The 22,198-nt window shown below is 43.6% G+C and overlaps 1 protein-coding gene across 8 annotated transcripts in view; it reads right to left on the reverse strand.

The window, feature by feature from the left end:
- The window catches only part of LOC138261611 (uncharacterized), a 909,500-nt gene that overhangs the window by 226,548 nt on the left and 660,754 nt on the right, over positions 1 to 22,198 (reverse strand). For all 8 annotated transcript variants that reach the window (XM_069210725.1, XM_069210726.1, XM_069210728.1 and 5 more), the window contains exon 13: positions 17,576 to 17,729. In XM_069210725.1, coding sequence (XP_069066826.1) covers positions 17,576 to 17,729 — 154 coding nt within the window. The remainder of the gene's footprint in view (positions 1 to 17,575; positions 17,730 to 22,198) is intronic.

Here is a 22,198-nt window from a genome sequence, read left to right on the forward strand (position 1 = left end):
TTTCTTGCGGAATCTGGATGTATACTGGATACAGAAGACTCCCTTCTTCACCACAGAGATGCAGGGGGTCAAAGCACAGATGTAGGGTCGTAGAGCTTTCACAACATGTGGCAGTGGTGTGCCTGGACTACGGAACACTGCCTAGTGATGCCCTGATTTCATGATGACTGGACAGCCATTAAGGGAGCCATATATGCAGTGAGAATGTCAACCTTTGTCTTTTTGAGCTGCTGAGCCAGTAGTGGGGTGGCAGCATTACAGTACCCAACAAATGCTTCATTAGTTTTGAACTGTCTGATGTAACAAGCCTAATAGTGGCTTAGACTCTGGGACTGGGAGGGTCTGGGAGATATGTGGGAATTTGCCTATTATCTTGACGGGCAGGGTGTTGTATGTCTTCTGATAATGCACGTTACTGGGGGCTTTTTTTCCATAGTTTCAAGTTTCTTGCTTGACGGCAGGGGTAGCCTCTCTAAGGTTGAGGGAGAGTTTGGAGGGCAGAGGTCATGCAGGGGCAGCTCAAGGGATTTGACGCTCGCTGAACATGTGCAAAGTTGAGCCCTCAGCAGAAGGCACCATGGTTGTCGAGGCTGTTGCCTCATTAGGGTGGGTGGGGTGATGGGTTCTGAGTTTAAGCCTAGCCTTGCTAGGCTTTGATTGTTTGAACCCACTGCCCCGATGTGGGAGGAAGCATTTCTGGTTTTATGAGGGACATGGTTTTGGGGAGGGGATCAGTGGCTCTACCGTGTATAACGGTGATGTTGAATGGAAATGTGGAAATATCAGGGAGTGTCATGAGATGTTCAGGGGGCGCCCAGCTGCATTTATATTTACCAGGTGTGACTAGATCAATCATGACTGGAAGTGTGACCTGTAATGTTACGAGCCTGGGACAGCTGACCAAAAGATGGAGGGTCCAATTGTATCTTAAGTGGTATAAGGTTGCCATAGCGCTCCTACAGGAGACTCATACATGAGGGGATTGTTTTGGACATCTGCGCAAGTGCTAGAGGGGGCAGCTGTTCATGACATCCAACTACAGATATGCTAGAGAGGTGTTAAGTTGGGTGGCCCCAGGTGTGCCCTTTATGGCCTCAAAGGTAGTACTAGATCCTGATGGTCGATACGTGGTGGTATCGGGCCTCCTGGATTCAAGGGCCTCAAAAATCATTAATGTTTATGCCGCTAACTTAGTTGAGCCAACTTTCTTTTGGGCACTTATGAGTATAACCACCGGATACTTAGATACAGAGGTTATGATGGCTGGGGAGCTAAACTGTGTGTTTAATGATGACCTAGCCGTGATCCACCTAAGGGGGACACTAACCCGGGGATGATGGGAGCTCTCAAGGCAGTAATGCAGGGATTGGGACACCAAGATTTTTGGTGGGAAATTAACCCAATAAAACAATGTTTTTCCTGTTACACCCCAGGTTCCAAGACGTACAGTATACTGATTATTGTTTAGTCACTAATACGTTAGCACTAGACATTGTAAATTTTGCCTATCAGGCACGGTATCTATCAGACCATTCGCCCTTGTTCTCTTGTAGGACCAGCAGGAGAACCCCATGGAAAACTGGAAGAGTGCTACTAATTGTGCAACTGAATGGGATCCTATGAAGGTGGTCCTGAGAGGGGAATATATGAAGGTGACTTGAGGCATGAAGATGCAACTGATGCGAATGTTGGACTTACAAGAGGGAAACCTGAAGACACTAAAGGAGGAGATGGTGAGTTCTCCCCACAAAATGGATGAATCGAAGGGCACAAAGAGGGAGCTGTTAGACATGTAGGATAGGCTTAACAAATTTGTGGGCAATACACATCAGCACCGCCTTTATGTTGAGGGTGACAGAGGTAGTAGGATGCTGGCTTGATGGATCGGCAATGAAACCAGAAGACAACAAATAGTGGGAGTTAAAGAGGCGCTAGGTAAGCTGGTGACTTCACAGCAAGGAATTGCGGAGGTGTTTTCCATCCACTTATGTAAGATTTACACACAATCGCGTCCCTTTTGCTCGACTACGATAGGGGCCTAATGGGCAGACTTACAGATGGCTTGTTTACTAGCAGAACACAGGAAGGCTTTGGATGTGCCACTCACCAAGGAGGAGATTGTGGCTGTGATCCACACCTTTCATATGTCTAAAGCTCGTGGGGGAGACGGCAAACTGGCCGAGTTTTTATCAGGAAAAGACCAACTACCTAGCTGAACACCTTGTATCAGGAGGCTCTGCAAAGAGAAAGATTGCTAGACTCAATGAGAGGCAATCATAGTGTCTCGTAGTCATTATCCTAATGAGAATACTGGATTTGGGCGGGAGAATCACTTGTACTGTGGGGAACTGAGTCTGAACCCACTACAGGTGACATCTGTCTGCCTAATCCGGGTTTTGTTCTGGCTAACTAGCAGTGCCTCATCTCCACCTTAGAGCAGGGATAATTGGGCAAATGAGCGCATGACACAATTGACTCCTCAGGGAAATCGTGGTCACTCAGATCTCATCCGTTTCCCTCAGTTACATTAGTCTTAAATATGCAAGGACAATCAGAGGCAGAATATAGTTCAATAAGGTTTACTGAAGTAACTGCATCTTAGATAACAAAGAGTGTATTGTAATAACTAGGACGATGAAGCATGACAGGATTAAAACTGTGACAAGGAGAGTAAAACATAAAAATAACGCTAGCATACTGTCACTACGATCGTTAAGAATAATCCTACCTAGGTTATGTTAGAGCACAGCATGTTAAGCTCTAATTCTGCCCTTCAGGTTCTCCTAGGAAGACATCATCCCTCATACCTGAGAAAGGGGCCTGTAGTCTACATAAGAAGCTGCAGCGAAGCAATCAGCATACAATTGTGGTCATCTGGCTAGAATCTCCCTCTAACGTACATGGGTCAAAGTCATGTTTTTATAATAAAACAGCTGATGTTCCAAGAAAGGATCACCACATAAGAGTGTGTATGTTTCTGTGAACATCAGAGACAAAGAGTACCACTTTTGCTGGCCACCTATCTTACTGTAGCCGTGAGAAAAGCACAGAGGGAAAGAAATGTCTTGTTTAAGAATTCAGTGCTGGCCTAGGCAAAGAACAACTAGATAGAGAAAATAAACAAGACCGCAAATGCAGCTATTGTTAAAATAATAAAAACTAAGCTGAATAAAATATATCTAGGTTAAATTGCACAGCGGCAGGCCTAGTTTGCTAAAATAATGTGTGTAAAACTATAGCTAAAATGGCTACACAATAATTTTAGAACCCAGGCCAGGTAAAGACCCTAACGAGGTCTCCTTCTATTGCCCATTATCTATGATCAACGTGGATGCAAAGATACTCAGTAGGCTCTTAGCAACTAGGCTAATAGCCTATGTACGAAAATTAGTCGAAGAGGATCAATGCAGCTTTATTCCTCGTAGGAACACACTGTGCAATCTTCACAGGTTGTCCCTAGTGCTGCAGGCACAGGAAATGTGGGGGGACCCATGTGCACTTGCACTGCTTGACATAGAGCAAGCGTTTGATTCCCTAGGGTGGGAATTCCTAAGGCACGCCTTATGCAAACTGAGCTTAGGAGAATGGTTTATTAACTGGGTTCAGCTACTTTATCATGACCCAGTGGCGGGGCTTGGTAGATTAGTGTCAGCCCAATTTAGCTTCTCATGTGTGACCAGACAGGGGTGCCCTTTAACCCCACTACTGTTCGCATTGGCGATGGAACCCTTGGTTTGCCGACTGCGTTTGGTGATGCTGGGATGGAGTGTGACTGTTGGTGGAACCTCTCATGAGGCCTCATATGCGGACGACACAGTGATCTACTTGCGTCAGCTGAAGTACTCTGTTCCCATACTGCTGGCGCTACTAGAGGATTTTGGGGAGATATCAGGCTACATGTTAAGAAGTCAAAATCTAAGCTATTCCCATTGGGAATCCTGGGTGAGACTCGATCAGGTTTGCTCCCTGTATTGCCCATCCAGTGGAAGACCATGGGCACGTGCTGCCTTGGTATTCGTTTAGACAGGAATGTGGACAGCTTTCTATCCCTGAATATGGGACAGGTTTTGGAAGGTCTACGCTGCTCCGTCAAGCTTTAGAATACTCTACCTCTATTCTTAATGGGGAAAGTGGCGTTCATCAAAATGATGATCCTACCATGATTCCTTTACATATTACAGGGTACGCTCTTTGATATACCTAAAAGTGATTTTTGGGAGCTTGATAAACTTATTGTTGAACTGCTTTGGGCCTCTGGCAGGAAACATGTTAGCCTTCCTACACTAGGAAGGCGCTGGCACCATGGTGGGCTAAAATTGCCAGATTTAGAACTCTATTATTTAGCAGCCAAGTTGCAACATCTGGTGCACTTGTTCGATGATAAAGACAACTGGGAGAAGCGTCTCCATAGTGGTTTGCATGGTACAACTCTCCTTTTGGAGCTTCTGATGTTGGGTGACAGGGTACAGACTGCTATGCCGTATGTGATTGGTCAGGTATGCAGGGCATGGGAATGGGTGGTCAGAAGAGTCATAAGGCGAGAACCCTACGCCTCAGACTTACTTATATGGTACCTAAAACCATTCCTCCAAATATCATGATGATGGAAATGGATAAATGGCAACCGGGTGGCTGCCACACACTCTGGGATCTATACCCCCACAATTAATTTATCACACTAAAAGAAGCAGTGGAGGCATTTGTGCTGGGTGGGGAGCAGTTCTTGAAATTCGCGAAACTGGCTGCCAAGTCTTGAGGTATAGAGCCCACTTTCCCTGAGGCCTCCTTAGAGTCTAGCACTTTGGTCACAATGTTATTTATGGCTCGCATAGACGCTTGGTTTATTTCCTCTAGTAGGCTCTCCGAGAGGATATATCAAATCGCCCCTTACGCATGCAAGATATGACAAGCAGCGTTGGGTGAACAATTTACTGATAAAGAGTAGGAGGGGGTGCATTCAGCTTACAAAAAGCCAGGTAAATGTCAGATTCGAATTGATGTTAATGTTGTACACAAGTATATCTGACCCCAGCTACCCTGCGTGTAATCTATCCAGGGCATACTTCAGCTTGTCCAAGATGTTTGGTGGAAGTGGCGGACTTCCGGGAGTTGTGCGACCTTAGATTTCTACTGGCAGGCGGTACCCAGGGATCCTAAACAATATTTAGTGGGCCTATTTCTAGTGAGAAAAAAGAAGGGACTGAGTAGGAAGTTCCTAGTGTTGGGGCTGGATGAATTGCAATGCTCTGGCTATTGCCAGCACCCCAGGCATACATATTTGGGTGAAGATATGGCTGAGTGGGTGGTGGCAGAGGACTGCTGTATGCGTCAATGTAGGAAAGATGTCAAATTGAAAGATGATTTACCATGCGTGGGCCTCTATGCTTGCTGAATTACTGAACGCCCCGGGGTACTATGCATCCATAGAAGATGCGTTAGCGAGAGGACCTGGATGGTTGTTATACATGTTGCTTTGAACAGGTTGGACCTGGGGGGCTCGGGCATTATGATAGGCACCGATGGTTATACCCAACTACATTTAAAAGATGTTGTGGAACAGAAGTGAAACAGGACGTACAACCCTGTTGTTCTGTTCCTTTTTCCATTACTTGGCGCTCTGACCAACCGATGTCACACTATAGTAAAGTGGGGCGGAGGAGTGTCGCCTCACTGTATTCTGGGGAAAGGAAAAATAAAATGCTAATAACGAGATATTATTATGATTTTATTTTTCATGGAAGTAAGGGACGGGGCTGGGCTGGAGGGAGAGGGCCGGAGGAGAGCTGTACAAGGGGTTTTGCAGCACAAAGTGCGCATGTCTGTTTGGCCAGCCGTGTTGGCCCACCAAACAGATGCGCACTTTGCATGGTCTCTACCCGGCTGTATTACACAGCTGATTGGAGAACATGCACAGGCTCCCACTCGTAGTCTGAGCGGCGAAGCAGGCCACTCAGACCAATCACGATGCTGCAGTCATGCTGTTGACAGCAGCGCCGTGATTGGCTGGTAGCCTATGTACAGCTGGGAAGAGGTCGAGGACGGAGGGGAGACGAATGCATCTTTTAAAAAAAAAATAATATTTTTTGATGTACCCATGCTGGGGAATGAGCATTTTCCGACCCTATAGTTTACAGATGATAGTCATCCTAACACACACAGAATTAACAGTGAAATTGCTGCTGCAATATTTTGAACTCTTGTAAAATAAAAAAATTAACAAACAATATACAGGAAACTGAATTTTTGATAATGAAATACAAAGCTAAGCTAAAATCAACCTTCAAGATCTATGGAAAACCAATAGAGCAGGTCAAAATCTATGACTACTTGGGCATTTGGATTGATGATCAGCTAAACCGAGGGGCCAAGCAACCAAGTCCAAAGTGATTGTGTTTTAACAAGCTGGAGCGGTATGGAGATTCGCAATTAACTGCAGAAATCGCTTAATAAAGTCTACACTAACCGCATACAAATCTAACGTAGTGGCAGCAAGCTCTTACGGTGCAGAAATTTGGGGACAAATAAGTGTGAAGTTTTTACAAAAATGGGAAAACTCCCTTTTGAGGCAATTACTACACTTAGATCCAAGAACCCAATGGCACTACTCCGAGCCGAGCTTGGAATTAGGTCTGTAGCAGATTTTATTGCCTTCTGTCCAGTAGGTTATTGGATATGAGTCTGGACTAATCTTGCCTTAGCAGAGTTCCAGAAGACCTTGAAGGACATTCTGAAAAGCCAGAATTGTAGTGGTTTGCTCTGGTTTAGACATACAGAGCACGTTCGTACGGCAATAGCTTGTTTAGATCTGTGGCACAACCCAGGCAATATTAATAAAACCAAGCTTCCAATGGCAAAAAATAAATATTGGGCACTCGTGGCAAAGACACGAGACCACGAAAGGTGCTTTTTCAACAAAACATCTTATTGTGAAGGACAACTTACTTACCTTCGGTAACGCCTTATCTGGTACAGACAATATCTAATTGCAGATTCCTTACCTTAGAATTTCCCCAGGCATCAGGCTGGATCCAGAGACTTTTCTGGAGCAGTACCCTGCCGTTCAGTTAGGTGGTGTCGATCAGCTCTGCGTCCGTCGCCGGCTATGACGTTGCAGGTCCCGGCACGCTATCAGTTTCTTTTCACGACTTTCCACGCCAGAACCGCAGCGCCATGAAGAACACTGATCACTGGTGCATCAAAACTAGGGACCTGAAAGGGGAGTCCCTGTCCGCAGAAATCAGTTCACTGAGCAGAGAGGATGTTTGGGTGGGTCGGTAAGGAATATGCAACTAGATATTGTCTCTACCGGGATAAGGCGTTACCAAAGATAAGTAACTTGTTCATCTGATGTAGACATCTAGTTACTGATTCATTACCTTAGAGTAGACACCGAAGCAATAACATCCCCGGCGGTGGGTCTGCAAACTAAGATCACACCAGAAAGCCCTGCACGACCAAACAGACAAAGTGCCCATCCCTACGTATTTGACTGTCCAGACAGTAGTGTTTGATGAATGTGTGCACACATACCCACATTGCCTCCTGACACATGTCAAGTACTGGAACTCCGGGTGCTAATGCAGTGGTTGCAGCTTTAGCTCTGGTAGAATGAGCACACAAGCCCTAAGTGGGTTGCTGGTTAGCCAATGCGTCTCACATTTTAATGCAGAATATGACCCATCTGGAGATGGATCTCTTCTGCACTTCCTGACCTTTCTTCACACCCAAATAACCAACAAAGAGCTGATCATCTACACAGATCTCTTTGATATGATCAAGATTGAATGGGCGGCTCTTTTTTTGGTCCAGGAGGTGGACTCTCCTCATCCTCAAAAGGATGTGGTGGGGTGTAAAATGTAGGCAAGGTGATGGTTTGGCCTTCATGGAAAGACATGACCACTTTTGGTAAAAAAGAGATCCGAGTGTGAAACAACACTTTGTCAGGATAGATGGAAAGATAGGGCGGCTTACATGGCAATGCATGCAACTCGCTCACCCTGTGGGCAGATGTAATGGCCACCAGAAAGGCTGTTTTCAAAGTGAGATGCCTGAAAATACAATTGAGGAGAGGCTCAAAAGGAGCACACTTCAGAAAAGTCAAAACCAAATTCAAGTCCCATTGGGGCATAATGAATTGGGACGGAGGAAAAATGAGTAAGGCCTTTAAGGAACCTATTTACAATAAGAGATTTAAACAAAGAAGGTTAATCAGGAAACTCTAATAAAGCAGAGATTGTAGACAAATAACATTTAAGAGTGCCCACTACAGAGCCATGATGCCCCAACAAAAGTATAAACAATAGAACCTTAGATAGAAGGGCAAAAAGGGACCCAGGTACATATGTCAGTCCAAAGGATCTTTGAGCTGGTATTCTAAAGGGTCCAGCAACCCCTCCCATTCATCACCATACCCCATACCCCAAACCATAAGAATAAGGATTAGAATCTTATATATGGGGCAAGGTCTCTATCAGAATTGGGGTCACATGACGCTCATCCGGCTCCGTGACGGAGATGGCAATAAGGATAGGGTCAAAGCCGCCTGGAGCTTCAGCATCGGAACTGGCATCGGGGAAGGTCAAAGTGGTACAACCAACGCCAGGAGTGTAGGCACTCAAAAGGTTTTGACAAAGTGTTGAAGAAGACCAACCAAAAAGGAACTGAGGGGTAGTTTTTTCTTCATATCAGCCTTGTCTGGCACGCAAAGAAAAGAACTGTCGTCAGGGCGCCAGTTTGGCGCTTATACAGGTCCTGTGGCATAATATCCGGTGTTGACGATGGACCCCATGGATGCCACTCAACTGCACGGAGGGGTACTGCTCAAGAAAAATCCCTGGGTCCAGACTGATACTTGGGGAAATTCTTAGCTAAGGAATCTGCAACTAGATGTCTCTATTAGCCATGCGAACCTCAGTGGGAGCCATTTTTTGATCGGATATAGCCACCTGACATTAGGGCTCTATACCTCAGGTTTAGATGAGGAAAATTACAGGTTAAGTCCTACACCAAATCCTGGTTCAGGATTTAGGGGTCAGAAGTTGCTATGTGCTGTTGCCCTTTGGGTGGACAAGAAACATTGATGCACTTTATGTTAACCCCAAAGGTTTTATTTTCATCACCTGTTTTTAAAATATTGTATGAGGAATTCTAAGGATGATCTTACACTTCATTATAGAATAGACCAGTTGGAAATTTATCATGCTGCAACATCTTATATATAGGCTGCATGAAAGGTCAGACGACAAGTCAAAAGGCAGGGTTTCAACAGCAACAACTATAGCAAGACAGGAATATAAAGTAGCCTAAATGTAATCTTTGCCCAGAACATGTAGTTAGTGTAGCTATTAACAGCCTACCTAGGTTTTATTCTCTAAGTGTGGCATTGATTGGCATTTATAGCAGCCCAGCAAGGCTGCCAATGGTAGCACAGGTCCATCTCTGGTATTGATATTCTAGGTTTGCCTTATATGTATGCACTTTAGCAGTTTTTGTAAAGATAAAGCCATTGAGATGGGCTAATACTTTGAAATCATAATTTTAAGAGTTGATGTGTATAATTAGCGCAAATAGCACTATACTTGCTTTTTTGCACAGTTAACAATACTACCGTTTACCAGTTTCCGTCCTATAGAACTTTCATACAATAAGGTAACTGCCTCCTTCATTTTAGTAGATATGCTATTCTCATGTTGGTGCCTTTTTGTTGCCCAGATGAACTATTGACTCATATTCATTTTCACTGCTAGTTGTTTCTGCATGCCTCCAGTCTACAAATACTGCACTGTAATAGCACTGACGTGGAGGACGACAGTCATAATACATTCTTGGATTTTTTCTGTAGGTCATGTGGATTAAGTATAAGCTTACAGAGAATTATTTATAACTCAGTTAGCCTGTAATTTATAGCTAAGGATGTGCAGGAGGGAGGCGTGTTTTTACTAAGGGAACATGTATAATGATGTGAATGGCTTTTTAAACGTTGTATAATATGGGGTTAGTATTGCTTTAATGTATTGCATGTATCTAGCTAATTTGCAATTCGTAAATGTTTATGTTCAATTATTGTATGGCTTTAGTGGGATGCTGAAATAAATAAATAAAATGACTAAATTAATCAAGAAAGATGAATTGCAAGTTAATTAGTTACAAAAATGGGAAGAAGAGTGCTAGCATGGCACTGATTATGAACGAGGAAAGTGCAACGATTGCAGACGGTAAGAACAAACTAAGACCGGGTGCACTAATTAGAGAAAAGGGGCACATAGCAGTAAACAAAAGAGAACATCAATCAGAAAAGTTCACCAGAATACAGAACAGACCATTGTGAAGAAAAGGGGGCAAGAAAACCAATAAGAAAAGGGCCTTACAGAAGGAAGGTGGACAGTAAGAACAGTCAGTAAAATGAAAAGACACAGCATAGCACAGGAACAAAGGTTACAAAATATGAAACAAGACTAAAGACACTACTAAAAAATGGAACACATGGCATTATGAACGATGTGAATAAAAACCCCAGGTGGAACCACTGATTAACGAAAGAGTCTCAAGTATTCAAAGAGCTAACGGCCTCTCTCCACAAGAAGCCTAGGTCTGCTCAGGAGGTTGTCCGTTGTAGGAAGACCTACAAAAGGGTGATTGCCGAAAGTAAAAACACCCTCAGCTTAAAAGCTTGGGAAGATCTCCAGGAAGCATGTTTCAAGAATAATCAGAGGCTTTCTGGACTATCATAAATCAACCATTCCTTAAAAATCACAAAGAACCTATGACTGGATGCCTTATCTGGCCATGAGCGGGCTACTTTTTTTTTGGCGGGGTTTTTATTCCATTAGGAATTAAGTAAGTATTAACTGCCCTGCCTTGATTAAGAGGGAGTTGCTACACCAGGTCCTTATCAAGTAAAAGAGCACCCACTGATCAGGAGCATCTCCCGTTTCATAAGGTTCGTTCAGAGGGTGGAGGGGAGTCAATGAAGAGGACTAACCCAGGCTACCAGGAGCAAAAAGGGACGGCCCTCTGGGACTTTACATGTGGGTGTCCTGTAAATTGAAATGTAGAATAGAAAAACTAGGGGTAGCAATACTGGCATCTAATGTACAGCATGTGAGAATTTGGCGGTCGGATTCTGCTGATTTTCTGAATGTTTACATTCTCCCGGAATGGTCCCCAACTGTTCAAAATATATAGGAACATTTTGTGTCCTATATCGAGAGCATCAAGGAGGAGGTGGCTAACTGGAAGCTACTAGAGGAGGGGAAAACAAGGAAGTATATGCTCCTGGTTTGAGGCACTTTTAATACACAGCCATCTGTGGATATCATTAGTAATGAGGTTTTAATGGAAGATCATTGGGAAGTTATCCCCAAAACAGCCCTGGTTAATTTCAAATTTAACAAGAAGGGGGACACGTTCTATGATCTTTTGATAAGTTACCATCTGCGTTTTACTGATGGCTGTCCCCCACCCAGACTGCAATGCCAATGGCGACTTTTACTAATGAGAGAAGTACGACCCTCTTTGATTATATCCTAATCTGTGTAGAGGGGTGGAATTTGTATATGATTTGACTGTTGTACGAATGGTGGAGTGCGACCCTCTGGTACTCTGTTTAAAACTTTGTTCATGGTGGCCAGGCAATATGGATAAAGTCCTGAGGGGTTACTTTTGGTCCACTGATTACTCAATCGAATAGCAGACGGAGAATATGATGGACCGCTGAGAAATACCAGCATGATCTCCCTCTCCTGGATGATATTTTGGGCAGATTTTTTCCTATAATTTTGGACCCCTGTTGTACCACCAATGCGAAAGTAATGGTAACTTAGAAGGTGATGGTGATGGAGTTGACAGCCCTGGGGTTCAAGCCCTCCAGTTTTAATATCATGGATTATATGGGAGGGAGCCGAAGTGCGGGGTCTGTTGGTTTGAAGATGAATGCTATAAATGAATAAAGATGATTATGCCGCCATGGTTCGGCGCCACTTCGGTAACCAGTGTTAATTGTTGTTTCGAGAGTTTCAGGGAAAGTACAACCTCCTCCGTAAACTAAGAAATCGTTGAACTAGCTGGCACTTTGAGAGGAATTGAGGGGGTCCTCTCATGGGCAAGATACTAGAAGTTTCTGGTTGCTGATTGCCCGGGTTAAGAAGGGAGAGGTAAACAGCATAAAGACCCACATTAGCCTAGTGGTTTGGACCAGGCATGTTAGCTCTCTAACTCTGGAGCCCTGCCAGACCTGTACATACCCCAAGAGAGGGCTCACGCTGACCCTCTTACAACAATAGTCATACTGGTACCTGAGGTTGAAAGAGCATTGAAAGAAATAAAGAGACACAAGGCGCAAGGCCCTGATTTAGTGCTTATTGATATATATTGTGAGGAACCCCACTGGTGGGCAGGTTTCCTCACTTAGGTGTTCAATGCTCCATTAACTGGCAATGCCCTGCCCCCCTCCTGTAGCTCTGCCATTATTCTGCCTATCTTCAAGTAGGGAGATCGGAATAGTCCACCCAATTACCGCTTGTCTCCCTTCTTGATGGGGCGAGTAAAGCGCTTGGGAACATTTTGTTAAATTGGCTACAGGGAATATCCTGACAGAAGTACAAGCTGGTTTTCGATCGCGAATATGGACTACTGATCAGGCTCTTAGGCTTTATATGATTGCCTATACATTTACAATAGACAGATAGTCATTTGATTTAGAGGGTACAGAGAAGTTATAGAGGTCCTTGCAGGACTAAGGGGTAGACCCATCATTAGTATCGGTTTCAAGGGCCCTCCACACTAATAATACGGCCATAGTTAGGTAAGGCCTTGGGGGGGGGGTAATGTATGACCCTTGCCCAGTTGATAAGGGCATACGGCAAGAGTGTGTGCTGGCACCTCTGCTCTTCAGTATATTCCTGAATGACGCAGCAGAATACTTGATGAAGGACCCTCTAGATATCCCCATTATAGCTGGAAAAAGGGTGCCATTGCTGCTATATGAGGATGACACAGTATTAATGGTGCAAACTGACAATGCCACCCATAGGCTTTTGTAACTGTTTGGAGAATACTGTACCAGGAAATCCTTGACTATCAAAGGTTGCAAAACAAAGAGCATGGTACTCATGCAGTCCGCCAGCTTTACGTGGGCCCCTGCGACTGGGAGAGTCAGTCTACAAATTGTTTAAGCAGTTTGATTACCTATGTATCTGTTTCTCAGGGAACTTGCAATGGAGTTACCAGGTGCAAAAGGTGGCTTAATTTAGGTGTAAAGCCAGTGCCAGAAACATCAGCATCATTCTGCAAATATATAAGCAGAGGGCACTGGCGGCTGGTCTCTTTGGGGCAGAACTCTGGGGTTTTGTGAACATGCGATCACTCAGTGTGGCTGGGAACAACTTTCTTAGAGCCCTGCTGAGGTTGAGACCGGGTACCCTGCTGGTGGAACTTTACAGGGAGCTAAACTTCACTCCAGTCTCTGAAGCCACGGTGTTAAGACCAATACTTTATTGGATCAGGCTGATAAGAAACCCAAAGATTCCATCATGGTCCAGCTACCTAAACCTCCTGATCTCCTGGACTCTACTGTAAAGGTTCTGGGTCGTGTTCTACTTTTCTGCCTGGAGGTCTGGGTGGAGGAGAGTGGTACCTTCTCAGACATCCAGCATGGGTTTAGGAAAGGAATGGGGATGTAATATCAATGCATCAACCTCTGTATTTCCTGGGGAAATATACCATCACAAAGAGTGGTGCACTGTATTTGGGTTTTATGGATCTGTCCAGAGCCTTTAATCGTGTTTGCCATTCTAAATAGTGGAGCATACTGGAAGACATTGGCATTGGCAGACTCATTATTAAGGGCATCAGAAAAAGTTACTGTGACGTAAAGTGCTGCTGTAAGGTTCGGACTGAAGGGAGAGTGCTCCAAGACGTCCAATATGCACAGTGGTGTTCAGAAAGGGTGTGTCCTTGCAACTTTTCTATTCTCCCTCTATATCAATCCCCTGGAGAGGGAGTTAGTAATAAGGTGTGGGGACATGCCCCTAATTGGAAAGCGCCCAATACCAGCTTTATCATATGCTGATGACGCCATCATCATGGGTTGCACACTTGTTGCACTGAAGTGTCTCTTGGATGCCTTTGCATCCTTTACGAATGGGCTTTACATGAGGATTAACACCAATAAGCCTTTTGTAATGTTCTGAGAATACAGGAAGGACCCGAAACCAACCTCCAAGCTCCATGCTACCCCCGTTAAACACATGCTTAATTCTAATTACCATGGGGTAACATTTATTTGCAGGTGATGCTGGCAGCCACAGTTAGATAATAGGAACAATCAACTAGCAAGGAGTGTTAATGAGGTCTTCTCCTTTGCTACCAAATTAGGCAAGAGATCGTTTACACACATGAAGGCCATTTACTGTGCAAAATGTGTTGGTTTGGAAACTTACATGGTGGGGGTTTGCGGTATACTGGTGGCATCACCCATACAGGTCACAGAAAATAAATGTACATGTTGTCTAATGGCTCCCCTACCATCTCCTTCATCAGTCATAGCGGGCTAGGGCTCTTACATCTTGAAGATATTTTAAGGACACAACCAATGCTGTTATGGAGAAGGGTCTGGACCAATGAGGGCCTCTCCCTAAATAGAATGCTAATTAAAGACTGTCTGTCCCTGTCTCAAAGCTTAGAAATTACTTGGCTGAGGGCCATTAGGGACATGGCAATGACTCTGGGCATCAAAGACTTGTTTGAAGACCCCTCATGATCGTTGCCTATGAAAGATAAATAAATGCTCAGGGACACATGTTATACCCATTGGGAGGATAAGAGTTGGGCATGGGTGTCTGAACTCTCCTCTGTTACCTCATATATGAAGCTCAAGCCACCTAGGAGCATTCAATCACTCTTGTTGTATGATGCACAGCACTACCAAAACTTAGGTTTTGATTTATTGATTCATTATCTTCCCCCAGTGCAATGATTGGACGCAAGATCTTCTGCCCTGACCATGTGATAAGAAGTCAGCAGAGAGCACTTCATATGCAATTTGTTTTGCACTTTTTATTCTTATTATAGGTCTTGCGTTTTATGGTTCAAACCTTTTTTTTTTATTGTTGCAGGGCCATAAAAGAATATCAAGCCAATAACAACAAGCATTACAGTGCTTATGAACGTAGTCATTAAAACAGTGCAACAAAATTCTAACAATCCCCTAACTCCTCAACCCCCCGAGTACTTGCTATCTCAAGGGTTTTAAGAGGATGCTTAGTATGTGCATTTTCCATCATGTCAACTCTCAGTCAGAGCAGAAGGGGCCGTATCAGTTAAGGGGAGCAAATGCAAGTATTTGGGACATATCAGTTCCTGGAATTCCTTGGACAGTAGAGAGATAAAAGATCACCGAGTTCTTGAAGGGCATTCCTATGTGACATCAGTATGAGGTTAAGCTTTTCCATCCCTAGTATGTGCCATAGGCAGTGGAGCCAGCCTAGGTGTGTCAGGTGTGTGGAAGAACCCCAGTGTGCAAGCATGGTCTGGTGAGCTGCTCCTAGGGCCAGGCTGAAACTCTTAATAAGTATTTCTTGCATCATTGCACAGAAGCATTGCACTTTTCACAGTCTCTGGGCTCAGAGGAGATTGTATCGGCAATATATATACCCTATACCCTTTTGAAGCAGGTGCCTAAGGCAAAGCAATTGCTTGGGTAGTTCTCTATACTGTTATGTGCCTTTCTGCATGCTTTGGTTTTAGATACATTCTAGTCTTACTACTCTGGCAGCCTAAACACTGTTTGCATTATTACTGTGAAGCACTCTAAACTGCACTTTTAGTGTTAACATGGAACGTGTCTTATGTTCTGATCACCATCCCACTGTGAAGTGTAACATGCTACATATGACCACTTCTTTTGTGGCTCATTCTTCCATTACAGAAGTCGTAGTTAGGCTTTTAAAAGTGATGTTATCTTACGCTTTGTACTTGGTGATTGTGTTTTATTTGTATTTGTTTTTTTTATCCTTTTTTAGGACTGTATATGAATCTGTCCTTTTTTTATTCTGTTTTGGGGTATATGACTATCTTACTTTTGTGGTCTATAATAATATGACCGAAGAAAGTTAATTTGACTTGAAGAGAACAAGAGGGCAATGATCAGAGATTGGAAAGAACAGAAAGGAGTAATGGGTGCTGACTTAACGGCCAAGAAAAACAAAGGACTAAGAAACTCTGAATAGAGAAACAAGGCAAAGTAAACACGAGGGGGTATTGACTAGAAAAGTAGAGTATCAATTACATTAAGACGCTGAGGCTATAGAGATGAAGAATCATCAAAAACTGTCCCACATTTTGGCAGTAACTTGAGTCTTGGCAGCAAACAGCTAAGGTTTAATTATGATGGATAGCAAACTAAGCCATTAGTTTCCTTGGTGGTTATGCTTCTGCAGCTTATATTTTGCACCAGAAATCATAGCGATCAATTGAACTTGTCAAACGTGTTCTAGACAACAGATCAACTCGGACACAATTTATTATGGATTATTGAGGAAGTAGTCAGAAGGAACTGGGCCTTGGAGACATCTATGGTTTTACCATTCTAACATTTAATGTTTCTACCTACTTTCTTGATTTTCAACCTTACTTTTTATTTTGTGGCTTTTTCAGTGCAAAAAGGCTGGGAGGTCAAAAGTGTGAATGAATAGATTGAAACAGAACTAAGTGAAATGTTACAAGAGGGTTGTTTAAGCATGGAAAGATATGCAGAAAAGGCCATGAATTAGACAAGGGAAGCTCGATATGGAACTGCAGAATTGATTCAAGAAAAAAAAGAACACAGTATGTATTAATGGGCCACTAGTACGAGATGTGCGAGTAACAGAAGCGAATGCATTGATGTGAGAAGAGTTATTACGAAGTAGTTACGGAATAGTAACAAGAAAGATGATGGGCAGTTTTAAGAGGAGTGAAGCATAAATAGGACAGGACAGTAACTGAATACACCAACATGGAGCACTTGTGGACTTATTAAATACGGGGCTCAAAAAATAAGGCAGTGTTAGATGTATGAAAGATGGCGGTAGGCAAGGGTATTGACTGGAGAAGGAAACAAGATCTGAAAGAAACTAAGATTCAGAAGGAGGACAAGTGAAGGGACATGAGCACTAGTTAGAAAAATAAGCTAACAATGCAATGCTGTGATGGAGAATGAGTAGTGAGCAAAGGTCCATTGATTATAAAAGTGGGGAACAAGAAGGCCAACATGGTCACTAACCAGAAAAGGTGTTCCAGACAGATGCTGGGAGAAATGGAGCATTGAAGGAAGAAGTGATTTAAGAATCATGTTGTTAATGAGAAAATTTTGAAATTGAGGAGTGAAAGAGAAAACGAAGTGCTAAAATGATAGGGAGAGGAGAGCATGTGACAGAAGCAGAGACGAATGAGGTTTAAATGAGTAGGATAGAGAGAAGGAGAAGCCATAGATGATAGGCAGGAGAAAGAAAAATGTATTGCCAATATTAAAACATTGTGAAATCCCCAAAATTCATGAGATGTTGAAAACACGTCCTTGACATCAGCATTCGATTACCTGCAGGTGAATTAGGCTTCGGATACATCTGGAAACCCCTATGCTGGTTATATTTGTACGATCCAAGCAGAGATCTTCCAGGTCTGTTAAATTCTGGAGATGGGGTAGACCCGCATCAGTCAGTAGGGTGTTGCACAGAGACAGCTTCTTCAATCTATAAAGTATAAACCATCAGACATTTGGGGTTACTAAAAAAACACAAGGTTACCAGGATATTCCACCAACTATCTCCCCAGAAATACCTTTGTCCTGATAGTTCCAAAAAGACTTCCATCATGTGAATCTGTGAATAATCCCTCTCAGATTCCAGTAACTGAACACCCCTGTTAAACACCCAATGGGAAAGTAGTTTCTGCCATAGCAGCAGGCAACACCTATATTAGTGATAACTTGGTTGCAAACTCTCAAATTACACAGTGGTAACCAATACAGACCCAGTGTTTAAATTGTTAATTTTTACCAACAATTGAGGCATTCCATGACCTTTTTTCGGCAAAAAAACACATACGCTTGGCACAGGTTAAGCGTCCCTTGAGCAATTTTGCAGTCCCAAAACCCACAATGGATGTAAAATCACGCTTTCACAAGGGAAATTCAAATGAATTTAATAGGGAACAAACTACACTGCGTCTAAAGAAGCTTTGTACAGTTCTATAAATCCTTGGTTTGTTTCAAACTTCCTAACAACAAATATTGAAGAAAAGGGCCGTGCCTTTTCTTTAAATATTAAAAGAAAATGGTTGTTTTACCAGCTGCAGGTATTTATCAAAGAAACACAGCTGTAACTTCAAGGAAAATGTTATGTTTAAATCAATTATCAATCAACCAGTAATTTATTCTGAATTAATTAAAATTATACGATATTTTTCTCATCTTTCTTCTATTGGGTAAAGTAGTAGATATGGTGCCTTGATGGTATCAGTGCATTTGACACCAACAATCACATCACTGACAAAACATGAAAAACCAGAGTGAAAGGGAAAAAAGCTTCAGAATTGTGCTATTCTTTTTAAATACAAGACTTCGGTCTTAGTGCCACTGTGTAAATCTAAATACTGAAAACTGTTGGCTACACAAATATTCCTGATGATAACCAGATACTGTTAAATGTACCCACACACTCAGACCAAAAAAGAGTAATGCCCCACATGCATCAGAGAAATTCAGACAAATTAAAACGGAATGTCACAAAGTCTCAAATCATTTTGTTAGGGTTCAATCCACAAAGCCAGAACCCTTGATTCTAGCCTAAAGATGTTGGTCCCATTCTGGATCCAGTGTCTGTTAGGAAGATGGGGTGTCTGGTGGGTTTAACATTCTTTCTAGTGCTCCATGTAGTGCCATCACTGAATTGCACTGTTTCAGGAGCATGTGACTCTGTTCGAGGTTTCTTTAATGTGTCACAGTTGTAACTACTTTGAACTTATTGCATCCTGACTACACAACCAGCACTTAACTGAATATGCACCCGGGTGATGTACAGCGGACATACTTTTGCTGAGTTCACACCAGTTGGATGAGATGATATCAACTCTTTCTTGGTTGCCTGGCTGCCTCTCCACCGGAGTGGAATTTAGGATTGTGTGTGAAACTCAAATACACATTCAATAGAATTCTGACCGCCTTCTGCAGAAACAACCCATGCATAATGCCTGACCACAACCAGAGGTCCTCTCAGTTCTTTCTCTTATCAACAATTCCAACTTGCCCCATCCGTTTTAGATACTGAAATGTCTGAAAAGGGCAATTGAATTCCATTCCAGTTTATTTTTAGTTGAAAAAAAGTAAAAAAAAAAAAAAAGAGAAAATCTCTTCCAAGGTATTTCCAGTTTTGCTAATGAAACAGCTCCAATCAGTGACTTATTGGTTACAAATGGCAATAAATTATTTTGTAAGTTTCAATAACATTCCAGTACAGTTCAAGTTTCAGGGACAATTTACCAAAATATTCCAGAGACTTTTTACATAAATATTGTATGGATTTCTTCAAACATTACGGGGACGGTCTTCCCAGAGAAAATAAAGAATGTCTCCCCTAACATTCCATGTACAGTGTGGCCAGATATTCCAAGTGCAGTCCAGATACAGTAGCCTCAGAGATGCTAAATACCAATTCTCCAGAGATTCTAGAGACTGAGATTCCAGGGTCTCAGTACAAGAGGTAGCGCTGTGAAAAAGTATAAAAACCTAGGGAGGATTAACATTTTAGCAATGGCTACACGACCCATGGTAGATAAAGGCATGGAGGTCACCACCTTCCTCCAGGTTACCATCAAAATATCCTTTTCAGTATGGTAAATATGTATTCCTAGGTACTTGAACGAGTTGGTCGCCACGTTCAAGGCAGTGCTCGGCCGGAACTAATCAGGGTCCTCGCAGTAAGCAGGAATAAGCAGGATTTATACCCATTCACTCTAAGACCCGAGGCCCTGCCGAGGTCCTCCAGGGCCACCATCACCAGGGCAAACTTGCCAACAGTAGTCATACTCTCTCGTAGATATAACAACGCATCATCAGGGTACAGTGACACCACAGGCCACCCATCGATATCTCCCATTCGAATGGCACAAACCACTGGCTCCATGACCAAGGCAAAGATCAGAGGAGAAAGTGGGCATTGAAGCTATCCCGCATCGCAGGCTACTTCATAGGTTTATAAAAGTGGTGCCACTAGACCTAGTCTATACGCAGCGCAAAATTCTAAGGGAAGCCCATCTGGACACGGTGTTTTGCCCTTGGCTATCTGCGCTAGCGCCTCCTGTAGCTGCTATAGCTGGAGAAGCCTTTTGTGTTGGATTGAGGTGAGGAGGGGAATGGTGCTCAGAAAAACATCTGCAGCCTGATCGGTCATCTCGGCCACGGAGTATAGAGGGGCACGTAATAACTGTAAAACACACCATTATTCTGATTGCCCACTAACCACCTTTCCCTCTACGTTCCGGACTGCGACCACTGGTGTCCTGGTGGACTCCTTATGCAGGAGCCATGCTAATGCGCGACCCTCTTTGTCACCCTCCCTATGTCGCATGGCTGTGTGTTCCCCGTGTTCGAGGTGTCCCCATTTGTGTAGTTTCTTATTATAAGCTGCCCGTGCGGTAGACAGATCCCAGAGTCCCTCCGCTTCTAATGACTTTCATTGAAGGGAGCATATGTGGTCCTCTCGAGCTACAAGGTCCCTTTTGAGTACTTGCTTCGTACAGTAGAAAGTTTTGATACACAAGCCCCATAAAACCACTTTAAAGGCATCCCACTTAATTAAGTTGTCTGATGCTGTCCCCTCATTGTGAGGAATCCACAGGTAGCTATTGTATCCACCAGAAAAAGCATTACCGAAGGTAAGTAACTTGTTCTTCTGATGGATACAACTACCTGTGGATTCCTCACCTTATGAATAGAGTCCCAAAGCAGTACCTCACTCGGAGGTGGGTGCCTGTCTGATTACACCAAGAAATCCTGCAATACATATTGTGCAAAATGGCTGTCTCTCCTAACCTCAGAGTCCAAGCAATAATGCTTTGCGAAGGTGTGGAGGGATGCCCAAGTTGCTGCCTTGCAAACATCCACCACCGGAACCCCCCTAGCCAGGTCCAAAGTAGCGGACTTAGCCCTGGTGGAGTGGGCTCTGATACTCTCAGGGGGAACTTTCTTTGCCAACGAGTAGCAAATCTTGATACAAAGAATGACCCACCTGGAGATTGCTCTTTTATGGACTGTTCTGCCCTTCGTCTGTCCAATATACACCACAAACAGCTGGTCCTCCAGGCGAAAGTCTTTCGTCCTCTCAATATAAAAGCTAAGAGCCCTTTTAGGGTCCAAATGGTGAAGCCTCTCTTCCTCCTTCGAGGGGTGAGGAGGAGGGTAGAAAGTTGGAAGGGTAATGGTTTGCCCTATATGAAAAGGAGTGACACCTTTTGGTAGGAAAGCCGCCCTGTTTTTCAGCACCACTTTATCTGGAAAGAACAAGGTAAAGGGGGGTTTAAAAGAAAGAGCTTGAAGCTCACCAACCCACCTAGCCGAGGTTATAACTACCAAGAAAACCGTTTTAAGAACTAGAAACCTTAGCGGGCAAGAATGCATGGGTTTGAACGGTGACCACATTAAAAAAGTTAAAACGAGATTCAGATCCCACTGAGGCATATGAAAAGGAATGGGAGGAAACCTATTACTTAAACCTTTTAAGAACCTAATAACAATAGGCAATTTAAACAAGGAGGGTTGATCCGGGAGGCAAAGAAAGGCTGGCAGTGCCTCCAATTAGCCCTTAACAGTAGCAATTGCACAACCCTTCTGTGCTAAATCTAAAGCAAATAACAGAATATCGGAGAGGTGGGCCAATTTGCTTCTCTCCACACCAAGCCACAAATTTTGCCCACCTACCGGCATAAACGGTCTTAGTGGAGTGTCGCCTGGCCGATAGAATAACATCCACTACATCCGGTGGGAGAGAAATAGAACTCAGGTTGCCCCGTTCAATCTCCAGGTATGAAGGTGCAGGCTGTGGGGGTGTAGAACCTGCCCCTGCGACTGCGAGAGGAGGTCTCCCCTGACAGGGAGACGGAGCAGAGGGCATAGCGAGAGTTGGAGAAGGTCCGTGTACCACATGGTTCTTTGCCAATCCGTGGC

Source organism: Pleurodeles waltl, chromosome 10 (genome assembly GCF_031143425.1).
Source record: "Pleurodeles waltl isolate 20211129_DDA chromosome 10, aPleWal1.hap1.20221129, whole genome shotgun sequence".
In the NCBI taxonomy this organism is placed as follows: Eukaryota; Metazoa; Chordata; class Amphibia; order Caudata; family Salamandridae; genus Pleurodeles; species Pleurodeles waltl.